A 14,109-nucleotide genomic window follows, 5' to 3' on the forward strand; every position below is an offset into this window, starting at 1 on the left:
CTTGCCTATTGACTCCCAACTTCCTTGGCAATACTTGATGGGCACCATGATTCAGTGCACTGGGTTTTTACAAAGACCAGTTGTTTATAAATGGCAATATGCTCTAAGCCTTTTCCTATTCAATGTTTCTCTACAGGGAAGCTGAGAGATGGCTCTCCTGGGGTCACCGGGAAAGGACTTATTACAGGAGAGAACGTGAGTCTCCTTGCTGCAGCTCTGCGGATACAGGTTTGTTTGACACAGCCATTTGAGTTTGGGTGTCTTGTCAGAAGCTGCTAGTGTTTTCCTGTTAGTAGCTGCTAGTGTATTCTGCCTATCGGGTACTGTGTCAGGCGCTTCACACACCGGGGGTCAGGGGCACCTGACGTAAGGTAATGGGGACTCATAGAAGCCTTCTGCTTGTGACCTTCACTTGATGTTTGTGTGGCAGATGCCCAAGGTGTTGTCTGTTTAATGCATCACCTCTCAAACATAGCGGCTCCAAATTTGAAGCAGGTGGTGTCCCATCGCTTTCCTGCATCAGACACCAGGGAGCTGGCCAGCTGTGTGGTTCAAGCCTCTCAGATGATTGGAATCAAGATGTCATCCAGGGCTCTGTTGAGGGCCGAGAATTCACTTCCGAGATAACGCAGCCACACGTGGCTGTCGGCATGTGACCCTGAGCTCCTCTTTGGCTGTTGAGTGGATGCTTTTATCCCTCGTGGGTCTCTCCATAGGGCTGCGTGCATTGCTGCAGCTAACTTCACCCACTGTGAGTGACCCACAAACTGAGCAAAGGATGTGTTTTGAGGTGTATTTTCTGAAAGAAATCACATGGTGCCACTTTTTGCTTCTGTTAGAAGAAAATCACCCTAGCCTTTTTAGAGGGGAAACACATCAGACTATCGAAAAGTTCGTTGGCATCTTTTAAAGCCACCATCATCCATGTAGCCTAAACCCTGAAGTTCCCAGCTCTTAACTATGGCTACTGAGCCTTCTGAGGCTGCCAGAGCCTGCAGGGCTGCATCTCTTTATCTTAATTTCACATGCACATAGATGTACACGTATCACTGTGGAGTAATTCGGTTTCCATGTACGTTTCAGCTGACCGCAGAAGGATTGTATTGGAAATGGCCTTACGTATTTGGGAATCTGGATGTCCAAGATCATCTTTCGTGTAGGCTTACATTGTCTTCATTTTTTTTCTTTTCTAATTGAGATGAGGAATCCATCCAAGGAGATAGCACAGTCCAGAAAGTGCTTGGCCCACAAACTGAGCGGCCTGAGTTGGAACCCCAGCACCCCCATAAAAAGCTGGGAGCAGTGGTAATCCCAGCACGAGAGAGAGAGAGAGAGAGAGAGAGAGAGAGAGAGAGAGAGAGAGGATATCTGGGACTTGCTGGGAAGACAGTGTAGTTCTAGGTTCAATGGAAGATCATGTCTCAAAACGTGGTAGGGCTGGAGAGGTGGCTTGGTCGCTAAGAGCAGTGAGTGCCCTAACAGAGGATCCAGATTTGGTTCCCAGCATCCAGATGGCAGCTCACAACCATCTGTAGCTCCAGTTCCATGGGATCCAGGGCTCTCTTCTGGCCTCCCCAGGCTTTCTGTACACATGGTGCATGGATGATACATGCAGGGAAAACACCCACACACATATAATAAAAGTTAATTAATTAATTATAAAAACATGAATTGGAGAGCAATAGAAGAAACTCTACCTGATGTTAACCTGTGACCACCATGCATAAGCACACATAACATACGTGAATAAAACTTTTTTCTAAAAAATCCGTTCAGAATAATTTTATCTGTATTCTTGATATCTCTTGTGAATAGTTAAGCTATTTTAAGCAATGCCTATATCTACAAGCCCATAAGCAAAGCCTGCATGGCTAATTGCATGTGAATCTCATTGTTGCTTCTATTAGATGATAATTTTCTTGATTTGGGATTCCTTTGGCTTTGTAACCTCCTTGCAGTATTCCCGTAGTTTATGTTGGTGGCCTGCCACCCTCACATTCCTGTGGTCTTTCCCCCTCCTCTCTCCTGAAGAACATGGTCAGCAGTGGCAGGAGATGGCTCCGAGAACAGCAGCATAGGAGGTGGCGACTCCACTGCTTGAAGCTGCAGCCTCTCTCCCCTGTCCCCAGGTAGGTGACCGTGCTTGGCTTGTACCCATGGCGGCTCACTCGAGTGACACGGGTCTCTCTCTATTCAATCAAAGATGGGAGGTGTAACTCAAAGATTTTGAGTGTTTGCTTATCATGGTCTCATGTAGTCAAGGCTGATCGTGTACTCACTTTGTAGCCAAGGATGACATGAACATCCGATCACCTTGCCTCTATTCCCCAAGGCCTGGGATTATACTCGTGTACCACCTGGTTTTGTGCGGTGCTGGAGTATTGGGGATGCAAACCAGGACTTCATGCATCCTAAGCAACATGAACTAACTGAGCTACGTCACCAGCCCCCGTATTTGGATTTTGGCATTAGATAATTTCCTCTAATCATCAAAGTGGGACACCATTTCTCTATCATAAGTCCTCCCTGATTAAATCATGATGGATGTGCTTACTTTATTTTATTAATATTAAGCTTGCATATCATTTCATCCTGTCTTAGTGGCGCGTCCTATATTAAATGGACACGTACAAACTGGTTTTCTTCATCGTGCAGAAGCATTTATCTGACAGAATATAGGTCATGTCGCGTTTGGCAAGTTTGGAACGGGACTAGGAACACCCAGGAGATGGATCAACTTAGTGCAACAGGCAGATATTTTTCTAGTCTTAGGGGAAATGACCAAACAAGCCACACACACTCACATGGGAACTATGTTCAGCTTTCTCCAGGAATGTTCCCTAAGGCGTGGTGATCGGGATGGGTGTTTTCTCCAGCAGCTTAATGAATCTGAGTTACATAGTCTCGTTGTACAATTAGCACCAGAGCATCCCATCCAGCCATGCTGGGATACAGAGAGTGGTGAAGGGCTAAAAGCTCCAGTGCCTGGCTGAGTTTTTCACGTGGCTATGAATTCTTTGGGGGAGGTAGCAAGGAGAAACACGTCTTACGGGTCTAGGCCAGGCTAGTCTCAAACTCACAGTAACGCTCCTGCCTCAGCCTCCCAAGTACTAGAATCACAGGCATGTATGACTATGTCCAACTACAGGTGGCTCTCAGAATTGACCTCTTTTCTCTTCTACAGTCAGCTGTCTACTGGGTAAGCATCCCCATGAGATTGTTTTTCCTTTCACAAGAGACGATATGTCATAGGCATGCTTGCTTTGAGTCATTAACACAGATTCCAAGGAGGAATATTATTCTTTATAGCTTCATCCCTCTCATTGCACTATCAATTTTGAAACATCTTCATTTTTGATTGGGTTTTACAAGCATGCCATTACAATATAGTTGCAGAAAGCTAAAAATAATAATTATTATTATTGTTATTATTTATAAAATTTATTTATTATTAGGATAGATTCTCTTAAGCTGTGTACCAAAATCTTCCAAAGTGGATTCTACTTAGAGAGGGGCGCTTTAGTTATTTAGCCAAATGCGATTTCTAGAGCCCCTGGGGAAAGGAAGGCAGACTGTATAGTTTATAAATCACTAAAAAAAAAAAAATGGAAATGAGCCTGTAATTCCAGCATATGAGACATAAAGCAGAGGATTGGGAGTTTTAAGGCCAACCAGGTCCCCATCCAAACAAACAAAAATCAAAATTGCTGTCACTGTGGCTCTTAAGGTAATAAAGCAGAAAACATGGAAACTCTCCAAGATTTTGCTGCTCGGTTTCAGGGATAATAGGAGGAGAAACACTCCTATTTTTGTCTTTCTAGCTAGGAAGACAAGATAAAACAAGATTCCAGGAGCTCAGGGTGGGCAAGAAGAGAAACAGAAAGATATACGCCGGGAACCTGGGGAGGGCATCACCCGACAGGAAGTCAAGAGTTTGGCCTATGCGGGCCCTAAAGCATCTCCCAGCTTCCCGGCTACCCTCTAGAGCAGTGAGGATGGGCCATGGTTACTATTATCTCCTATCCCGAGGTCAGACTGCCCTGGTCCTCTTGTCTAAAGAGAATGATGATAGAATCATATGGAGGCTGAGCAGATTGTCGGCAACAGCAACGCAAAACAGTTACAGCTGAGGAGTTGGCTTTAGCAGCGAGAGTGGTCTCCTGCTGCCCTCAAAGACCACTGTGTCCTCGAGACTGTCAGGGAATGGTTGTCCTGTTATGTGTGATGCTCAGGGCTCCGGGAACACTCCATCTTAGACAGATATTAAGTGGGATAAATGGACAGGCTGGCCCCAAATAAGAGAGATGTCTGGGCATATCGGCCACAGTAGTGTTCCCTGTAATATCGACAACTGTTTGCCCGCTTCGTAGTCAAGTCTGGTGCCCAGGCACCCTCATGAAGGTCCTGACTTTCCTGTCTGAGATTAAGTGTCAGGTACTGCATCCTTTCATGAGCTATTACATAATGGATAAAATACTTTGAAATATTATTTTTGGACTGGAAATGGGAAAGAGAGAAGGTATGCGAGGAGATAAAAGAAAATAGCATTTCCATATTTCTGAATAGCCAAGAGACACATTGACTAGCCACGTGGGAGAGCCTCATGCACTGGCCTTTCTACCCTCCCGCTGATCACAGAGCTTGATGTTCTAGAATGGGTTTACCGTAGCTAGTGCAAAGAACACAATTGCCCTCTCCATGTGACACAGGGGGTATCTTTGTGCCTGGCACTAGGATCTTGGTTTAGTGTTCTGTAATAATATCTCAAAAAAAAAAAAAGGTAGGAAAAAGAAAAAGTAAAAAAGAAAGAGAGGGAAAGTCACTTTCTCATGCATCTTAATTGCTAGCAGTTGTGTTTAATTCTGCCTGGGAAAAGGGACCACAAAGCAATTGGGTTGATTTAAGGGTTGGCGGGGTGCACGGATGCTTTTCCCTCGAGCGCCGACCACCTAAGCTGAGGCGACTGCCTCCTTCATGCTTCTTTCTCTCCCTCCAGTGATATTGAGATTTCAAGAGGACAGACTCCAAAAGCTGTGGATGTCCTTGCCAAAGAGATAGGATTGTTTGCAGAGGAAATTGAAGTCTATGGCAAGAGCAAAGCCAAAGTCCGGTTGTCCCTGCTGGAGAGGTTAAAGGATCAAAAAGACGGAAAATATGTCTTGGTTGCTGGGTAAGCCTCCACTATACATTGAGGAGACGTATTTCCAGAACTGTCCTCTGTGTTATCTCTGTCCCCCTGCCCCTTCAGCACATTGTGTTTGTTGTCAGCTTTGTCTGGCTCCTTTTTGTTTCTGTTGACAGGCCTCCATCTGCCACGAGGTAAGACTCCTCATCGCCAGGCCCGAGCAATTTCATCTCTGTTCTGTGTATAGACTAACAAGCTGCTAATTTTACTGGCTTACTCTTCAATTTTTTTAATTTGTGATGTTGAGGCTCAAACCCCAAGTCTGTCCTGCTATAGGCAAGGGCTCGACCACTGAACTACACCACCAGCCTAAACAGAAGTGGAATCGTTTGACGGTGGTGGAGAACAAACCCAGGACTTCATGCATGCTGAGCAAGGGCTATGTCACAGAGCTATACTCCCAGCCCCGGGGTTCTATTTTTCTTACCCTTTACTTGGTACGGCTCCCTGGGCTTCTGCCCCTCCCACCAAGTCTGTAGCCCAGAATGCCCTTGACCCTTTCATCCTTCCTCCTCTATCTGCTCCAGGCATGTGTGACTGTCCCCAGCTGTCCTAAACATTTAAATTCCATTTTTCATGATTAAAAAAAAATCAGAATAACAATTGGCAGCATATTATTTTGAACTGAGTAAGGGCTTGAGAAGTATGTTATTTGGTATTCTGCTTTCGAATACTGTTTTAAGATACCTTGTGAAATGTACATGCTCTTGTTAATGTCTTGGTGGTTCATTTTCATGTGGGCCTTACAGAACTTTATTGCATGTCAAACTAAGGTTGGGCCATTTTCTATTGTCTTGGCTATTACATGAAACATTAATTGGTCCTTTTTATGGAAGGGGGACAGTTGTTGTTTTCTTTTTAAAAATATATTTGCTAGCTGAACTAGACAACCAGAGATTTGAATCATTTATTCATTGTGACATTAGAGAACATCAAGAGATATATAAATTCTTGTGTAATCTTGTAAATTAGTGCAGTGGACTGTTGCCTGTGATAGGTAGGTGGGTAAGGAGGTGGGTGGGTGGGTGGGTAGACAGACAGACAGACAGATGGAGAGATGCCAGACTTGAGGTACAAAATCTATTTATGTCTCAGAGACAGTTTAGCTCTGGCCCTAACTTCTAGTTAATTTAGGTTTAGTTAGTTATCCATGTGATCGCTTTCTGCTTTCTTTTTGTTGGTTGTTGTCCTGGTTGGTTTTGAGTTTTTTGTTTGCTTGCTTGCTTATTTTGCTTTTTGTCAGCCAACACAAGCTAGGGCTGTCTAAGAAGAAGGATTCTCATTTGAAAAAATGCCTCATCATATTGGCCTGTAGGCAAATCTGTGGCCCGTCTTTGTGTGTATGAATGATTGATGTGGGAGGGTACATCCCACTGTAGGTGGTGCGGAACAGGCCGGCTAAGCAAGCCAATGAGCAGCACTTCTCCATGGTCTTTGCTTTACTTCCTGCCTTCAAGTTCCTGCCTTGAGTTCCTGCCCTGGCTTCTTCAGTGATGGAGTATGATCTGAGACTGATAAAATGAAGTATCTCTTTCCTCCCCAAATTGTTTTTGATCTCATGATCTTTTACCATAGCAATATAAGGCAAACTAAGACAGTTATAAAAAATAATGTAGTCTTGCTATAAGAATTTTCTAAAAATACTGAAAATAAACAAGAGAATAAAATATCACGAATTCTGCCATGCAGGGGAAACAGTTCCTCAAGTCAGGGTGGCCTCAGACCAATAGGTCTTTCCTTAAATGTAGTCACATTTTATGTGCTCAGAGGAACACTTCTGCAGTGGGTTAGTGTGCATTATGTTTTCATGGCCGTGTGACAAGTATTCTGCTGTTTATGTGTGTGTCTCTTTCCAGTGCTTCCAGCTCCTTGTTCTCAGTGAGGCACTGAAGGTAAGGTGCCCCACCATCACTAGCATAGAGAGTTTCTAATTTTAGTGTATTGAGAAGGGAAAATGCTTGACAGTAGGATAGAGATGGTCTACAGTTGATTCCCCTACCAATGGACGTTTCCACTGTTTTCAAGTTTGGGATCATTGTAAACCATGCTAAAATGAATAGTTCTGGACAACCATATTTGTGCATTTGTCTCCCTAGGAAGCTTCTCTCAAAAGAAAGTCACTTGCCATGAACTTTTAGTATCTGCGGATTGGTTCCAGGTTCCTGGGGACACCAAACTATGACATCCAAGCCCCTCCTGTAAAAATGTTGTAGAATTTGTATATAATTTACAAATATCATTTTATAAACATTAAGCCTATGTTTACTAGATTGCCTATGGTAGTTAATACAGCACAAGAGCTATGCAAATATACATTATCCTGTCTTGTTTATGGAATAATGACAAAGAAGTCTGAACTTGTTCAATTCAGTTTTTCTTTTTTCCAACAATTCGGTGTAGTGCCTCCATTGTCTGTGATTTAAATGTCACACCTCAGGCTCCCAGCATTTGTACTTCCCAAGTTCCTTTCTAACCTGAGAACCCAACCCTGATATCCTTATACCTGAGTTTAGAGACGTTGGTCCTATCTGCGGGGACTCTGCAGGGTCTACCACTGAAAGGAGAAGCAGGAGGGCATCATCATTCCTCCACTCCTGCATCCGAGTGTGGAGCATCTTCTAGCCAAGGTTGCTCTTAGACAATATGTTTGTTTGATGAAGGTTGCAATGAGCAAGCACATTTTTAGACACGGAGATATTTACAAGCCCCTTCGAGCTGGGAAAGGAGGAACACAGCTGTACTTGAAGTAGATAGCTCCCCAAAAAAACACACACTTTTTAAGGTACACACCCACTTTTGAAGAAGACAGCTTATAGACGCTTTCCCTAAAGAAACATAAACACATTTTTTGTTTTGTATCTGATACACAGATTTGCTTTTCTTCTCCAGGCTTTGCATAGTCTGGGTGAGTTTTGCTGAACTTTCTCACTGTGGTCCAGTCCAGAAGACTTGGGACAGGAGCTTTTGCTCAGTTGTAGCGCTCTTGCTTAGCGTATGTGAGGCCTTGGGTTTAATCTCCAAACCCTTTAGGATAAGATCCAAGGATCTCAGGAGAAATGTATTTTCTGATAATAAAGGAAGATTCATGATGCATTTTTTTCCCTCATGAAGTGGCTGTGATATACTCCATCTGGGGCTTGTCCATTTTAGAAATGAAGCCGAGATTTAGACATGGCCCCGCCTTGAGCTAAGAACAGAGTTGACATGTCTTAAACAATGATATTGTTATCACGTTCCCCATGTGGGGGTTAAGCTATTAAGGCCTGGCCTCTGGCCACATACTAGATCCAACTTCTCAAGTCTGGAGTCATGTCATCAAACGTGGTGGTTCCCAAACCAAGGAAAAATAAAAGAGGACAGCAGTGAAGGGATTGTGAGCGCACAGCCATCAGAAGTTAATGCAGAAAGCACATAATAGACCTGACGTGTCCTTGGCAGTGCACAGCCTTGGTCCATCATGCTTCTTGAATGTACTACATGTCCACTTTGCCCTGGGCATGCCATCACACAACACATCACCAATTAAAGTCCCTGAGACACATGAGCTCAAAATCACATTTCTAGCTGTACATAGTTTCTGCTCTCATAGAAATACGCTGGTTTAATTATGGAGGAGGAAGGCTTTTGATATTTAATATTTTCTTTCCATCATTTTTAGCTTCTAAGTATCAGGTTGGTGTATCTTTAGGTTGTATTATGTTAGAGTGTTTAATTTTTAAAAGGTTATTTGAGTTTCTGACTTGAGTTTCATAAAAAAAATGATTAGATGAATTTAGCTTGGGATTAGAACAGAATTTCTATCAATTTCTGCAGTGGCCCTAAATATGCTCCTGCTATTTTTATATGACATATATATGCAAAGGAGCGTTCTCATCAATGATGATTATTAAGTCAAAATGTCTTTCAACTCTAAAAAATGTTGAAGATGGCTTGTATCCTATAGTATTGAATATGCATCTAAGGTTTAATTCTTATATTAAAAACCATTGCACATCCATCTTAGTACGCAAATTCACTTTCCTTTTTAATAAATGGTAAAATTATATATCCAACAAATTGAGTTTTTCCATTTATAATTGATGATTAGTTAATGTTTGATTTGCATGCCTATTTTATATACCTGATACTACACAAAAATTTCTTGGTTGAAAAGATTCACAGGTGAACTAGTATTAGGAAGCCTCGGGCTAGACAATCCTGGGCAGCTTGGCTGATGGCTCACTCCCAGCAGTCCACACTCAGGGAAACATTGCTCCGCATTGCCCCATTGCTACGTGGTTATGTGTGACCTAGCCGGAGCTAGCATACCATGTAAATGAAAATGCAAACTGAACTAGAGTCCTCAAGGGCAGATTTAATGACAGGCGAGCAATCAGCCTTTTCCTGAGACTATGACTAAACCCTCTCCGTTGGAAGGGGTCTAACTGTCTGCTCTGCTCGAAACCATACAACAAAGCCAAAGACAACCTGTGAAGGTGATACTGTTGAATCCTGAGCACACCCATGGCAGAAATGTATGGTTTCTAGAGAGCCCATGCTCTCAGGAGTCAGGTATGATGGCACATGCCTTGAATCCTAGGCCTTGGGAGACAGACATAGGTCGGCTATTAGTTTAAGGCTAGTGTTCTCTGCCCAGCGAGTTCCAGGCCAACCAGGGCTACATAGTAAGATCCTGGCTCAACTAAATTAACTACTTAATTCTCCTTTTAAATACAATACCTGATATATTTATCAGTGTGTTAAATAGTTTTGATAGCTGGGTGATTGACATCAGATACACGGTTATAATCTAAAAATGGAAACTGAAATTTGACATAAAAGTCACCTCCCTTCTTTTCTTTTACTTTTAGTCAGATGAAAAGCTAGAGGGAAGTGATAATATCAACTATTACATGCACTGTTGCAGTTTTTAAGAATATAAATGGCCCCTCAAAGGAGAAATATTCTTCCCTATTTTTTGAAATTCTCTTTTTATTTGGAAAATAATATTGACTTCTTACAGAAAGCATAGCATAAAGAAACGTCAGAAGAAGGAGAAACTAAGCTATCTTACTGCTCAGAAGTGTTAATTTTTTTTTCTATTTCCTCCCAGGATTTTACCTTTATTCTGTCCGTCCTGTCTACATTAAAGATCACATTAGAAGTAACATTTGCACCCTCCCGTTTTCTCTGAATTCTGTAGCATAACACTCTACCCTATTTTTAGAGAATTCAGATACCCAAGAAATTTTTTCAATAACCCTAAATCACCGAAAATCCAATCTGGTACATTTGAATCAAATGTAAAGGTGAGCTAAACCTATCAACGGTGGGGTGAAAACATGGAAGAGTGGAGGTTTCATTCTTTTTTAATTGTATTGTTGATAATTCAAATGGAGACCAGATTAGCCCCCCACCCCTGCCATTTTTAAAAGCCATTCTTCAGGTTGTAGGTTTTCATCTTTGGTGGGAACTGCCTGCCCTCCCATCGGCTACACACCGCACGATGTTTACACCTACACGTGGCTGTATTTGCTTTGCCTGACAAAATAAAAAGTATTAGGAATTGCCCAGGGAAATACGCCAGAAGATTCTCGGGGACTCTGAACTTTTACATGTTTTCCCAGCTACACTAGTGAAAAGGGATTTTGTGTGGGAACTTGACATGGGTTACAGCTGAAGGCCTTTTATATATGTCCTGGGCCTCGATTGGTCCGGCACCATCTACCCTGCAGAAGATTCTAGAATGTCTGTGAATTCAATGGACAGAACAGTTTTTAAAAGTCCAAACTGCTCCGTAAATATAGACTGAATTTTTCGCTGGAGGAAAATGGAGATTCTCTGTGTCAGTTTTGTTTTGGTTTGGTTTCTCAGAATGCTAAATATCCGATTTAAAATTTGTTTCTTTGAATGGTTCAACCCTTTATTTTGGTGCAACTTAGAGACAACTGTCATGACTTTGGAAGACTTTCCCTTTCGTAAGCCGCCATTTGAACGTCTGTGAGGTTTTCTTTAGGTTGTACTGCTGGCAGAAGAGGACGTGGAGCATTAGAAGAAGCAAGTGCCAACGTGGCCTTTGACCTCTTCCCCTCCATCAGCTATAATGGGGAAAACACCCAGAAGGACGGTCACATTTATTGTTAGATAGTAAAGGGCTTTTAAAGCCTTCGCCGCCATAAAGATGCCTGGGACGAGGGATGTATATTTATAGTTGTTTGCGCGTGTAGCTTTGGAGGTCATGGTCAGGCCGTGCATGACTGGTGCCATGATACTGTTTGACAAAATTCAATTTTAAATGTACTCCAGATCTTTACCTTTGTCTCTGCATAAGAAATCTCTCTGACTTTGGAGTCAACTTCTTTCCAGTTGTCACAGGCTATCTTGATGAATCCTACCGTCATTAACAGCAAACAGTACTTATTTAAGAAAAGGCTTCATAATATCGTCAGACATTTTTGTTGTTGATGATGATGTGTGGCCTGGTCGGGCGACACTAATGCAAGAAGTGGAGGCGTCTTCACCTTATTTTGTCAAAATTCTTATTATAAGGTCGTCTGAAAAGTCATAAAAATCAGGAAGGCAAATGGAGCCCAGAGAGATGGTGAGAAAAGCTCCCGGTCCCATTTCCACAACAAAGAGGCTTCCTAGAAACAGAAAGGGAAACTTAGCTTGGAACTTACTTTTTTTGAAACCAACCTGACGATTTGGGATCTCAGATAAGGATATGGGGGGGAAATTAAACCAAATTTTGATATCAAATGCAGAGGTGGGGTGAAATAAAATTTTATTGCAGCTCTCCTTTATTGCTTCCCATAAATACTTCCTACTTTGTGACTTTTGCTGCATTGTGTTCGTTGGCAGCAAGCTCGGCAGTCCTGTGTTTCCAATTAAGAATTGGATGGCTGGCTGAAGTTTGAGGTCATCACTGGGAGTGTCTTCCTCAGCCCTGCCAGCACATCCTTGGGAGAGAAAATGGGATCCTCTGTGTGACATAAAGCGCCGGTGATGTCTGTGGGCTTTGCCTGTCTTTCATTCGTGTTGTATTTGCTTCAGTGTGAAGTTAACTCAGAGCCTTGGGTAACGGTCTCCACGTTGATTCTCCTCATGCTGTGCTATTTAGACAGTTGAAGAGGGACCTGATAAGCCCTCTTCCTGTGACCTGGGTATTTCCGGTTTATTTCATCAATACCAAAACTGGCTCATCAGAAATCCCTGCTGTATGGCGGTCAACAGCGACCTCTTTGTCACTAAACTTCTCAGTTCTTCTTGGTCGTCACCTTGCTTTAGTCCTTGGTGGCTCTTCATCTCTAGACATGGTCATTCTCCCAAGCTATGTCATGCTCTGCGTCCTTCTCCAGATTTCTGTCTTTAATTTTTTTTTTTTTTTTGGTCTTTTCTGACTGTTCCTTAAAGGAAAACATACCCAATGGCTCTATTCTCATCCTTTTTCTTACTGTGCATACACTCCCTTGGTGATCGCGCTCATTTGGTGCTTTGAAGTGTCCACTGTGGCCCCACCTTCCATCTGTAGGAGAAAACAGCTAGAGCAGAGGGAATATTTATCTGATAGTCACGTCCCAGCTTAGCTGTCAGATCTGCAGGAAGCTTCCCTTGGTGATCTGAAGTGAGTGGAACCTCGTTTCGATGCTCTTAATACAGCGCTTGCCCTGTTTCCCCTTCTTGATGTTTATCACGGTTGCTATATTCACTGAATTATCTCTATCTCCCATCAGTTAGACATCCGAGGAGGGAGACACAGGGTCTGACATGATTGTCTTTGTGTTCCTGGATCTAGCCCAGTCCCTGACTAATGATATTACTGAATAAATATTTATTGTATGAATGAGTAACGGATCATGTCACAGGGGTGTTCTGAGATAGCTAGGGGCAACGATGTATCTGAAGGAATACCTTCCTCCTCACGATAATGTCACCAGATTTTGTAGGTTAGAAAACTCTGTCCATAAGCTTTGTTGTGACTGGAGTTTCCTAGACACCCTGGCTCACACCATTAATTCATAAAAGATGAGGTTGCAAACATTGAAGAGAAAATTTAAGGAATTTTAGTGATGGTTAAAATATACTGTAGGATGGTGCTATGAGACCTTACACGGGAATGAAATATCACAAAATGCAGCAATATTATGATCGTGCAGAAATATGTCTTTGTGAGGTACCCTGGAAAGTCAGCTCCTCCGTGCAGGGGTTTCCTCCTGGGTGTGCAGTGGGACTCCGGACTTACTCATCCAGCAATTGAAAACCTGTTATATAGGAAAGAAGTCAACAGGCGGATCCACACTTTTGACATTGATTCGCAATGTTGGCCTCTACAAAATTTCTAATCACAAAGCACATAGTTTAGTTAAACAAGAAAAGGTTTGTTAAAAACCTCAGTGCTTTAAGGAAGTTTATGGTTTCGTATTGGGCCAAGTTCGTGGCTAGTCTGAGGTGTATGTGGACCACGGGCCCCGTTGTAGTGGGACCTCCTAAGATGTAGGCAACAACAGGGATTCAGATGTCTCCTTTGGAACAAAAGACGTACCTATAAAACCTGTAGCTAGAAATGTCACCTAGTGGGCTCACTCTGGCAACACATATACTAAAATTAGAACCATACAAGAAAGATTAGCGTGGCACCAGAGCAAGAACGACATGCAAATTCACGAAGCATTCCATATTTTTAAGAAATTTAAATTCCAATATCCATTGAAACATCTTATGGGAACACACACACACACATACACAATGTCACCTGGCAATAATGAGCTCATGTCTACCTGTTGGATATGGTAAGATCCAGACCTGTCCAGGAGTGTCTGGTATCCGGGTCAGTAGGGACTTCTAGTCCTGAGGCTCTGGCCCCACCTCATTCACTCAGCAACCTGTAACAAAGTCCTTTTGCCCACCCTACCCCAAATAAACAGCTCTGGAAAGCAAAAGACAGA

At 42.7% G+C, this 14,109-nt stretch overlaps 1 protein-coding gene and 1 non-coding gene across 2 annotated transcripts in view; both read left to right on the top strand.

The window, feature by feature from the left end:
* Mthfd1l (methylenetetrahydrofolate dehydrogenase (NADP+ dependent) 1 like) overlaps window positions 1-14,109 on the top strand; it is a 174,763-nt gene that overhangs the window by 38,785 nt on the left and 121,869 nt on the right. Inside the window, exons 9-11 of the mRNA XM_048419753.3 lie at window positions 137-228; window positions 2,032-2,129; window positions 4,997-5,170. Of these exons, the coding sequence (XP_048275710.1) occupies window positions 137-228; window positions 2,032-2,129; window positions 4,997-5,170 (364 nt within the window). The remainder of the gene's footprint in view (window positions 1-136; window positions 229-2,031; window positions 2,130-4,996; window positions 5,171-14,109) is intronic.
* On the top strand, window positions 13,740-13,846 carry LOC125392447 (U6 spliceosomal RNA). Its single transcript, XR_007229526.2, has one exon. It is a non-coding gene; the product is annotated as a U6 spliceosomal RNA (small nuclear RNA).

Source organism: Myodes glareolus, chromosome 1 (genome assembly GCF_982192425.1).
Source record: "Myodes glareolus chromosome 1, mMyoGla1.1, whole genome shotgun sequence".
Classification (NCBI taxonomy): domain Eukaryota; kingdom Metazoa; phylum Chordata; class Mammalia; order Rodentia; family Cricetidae; genus Myodes; species Myodes glareolus.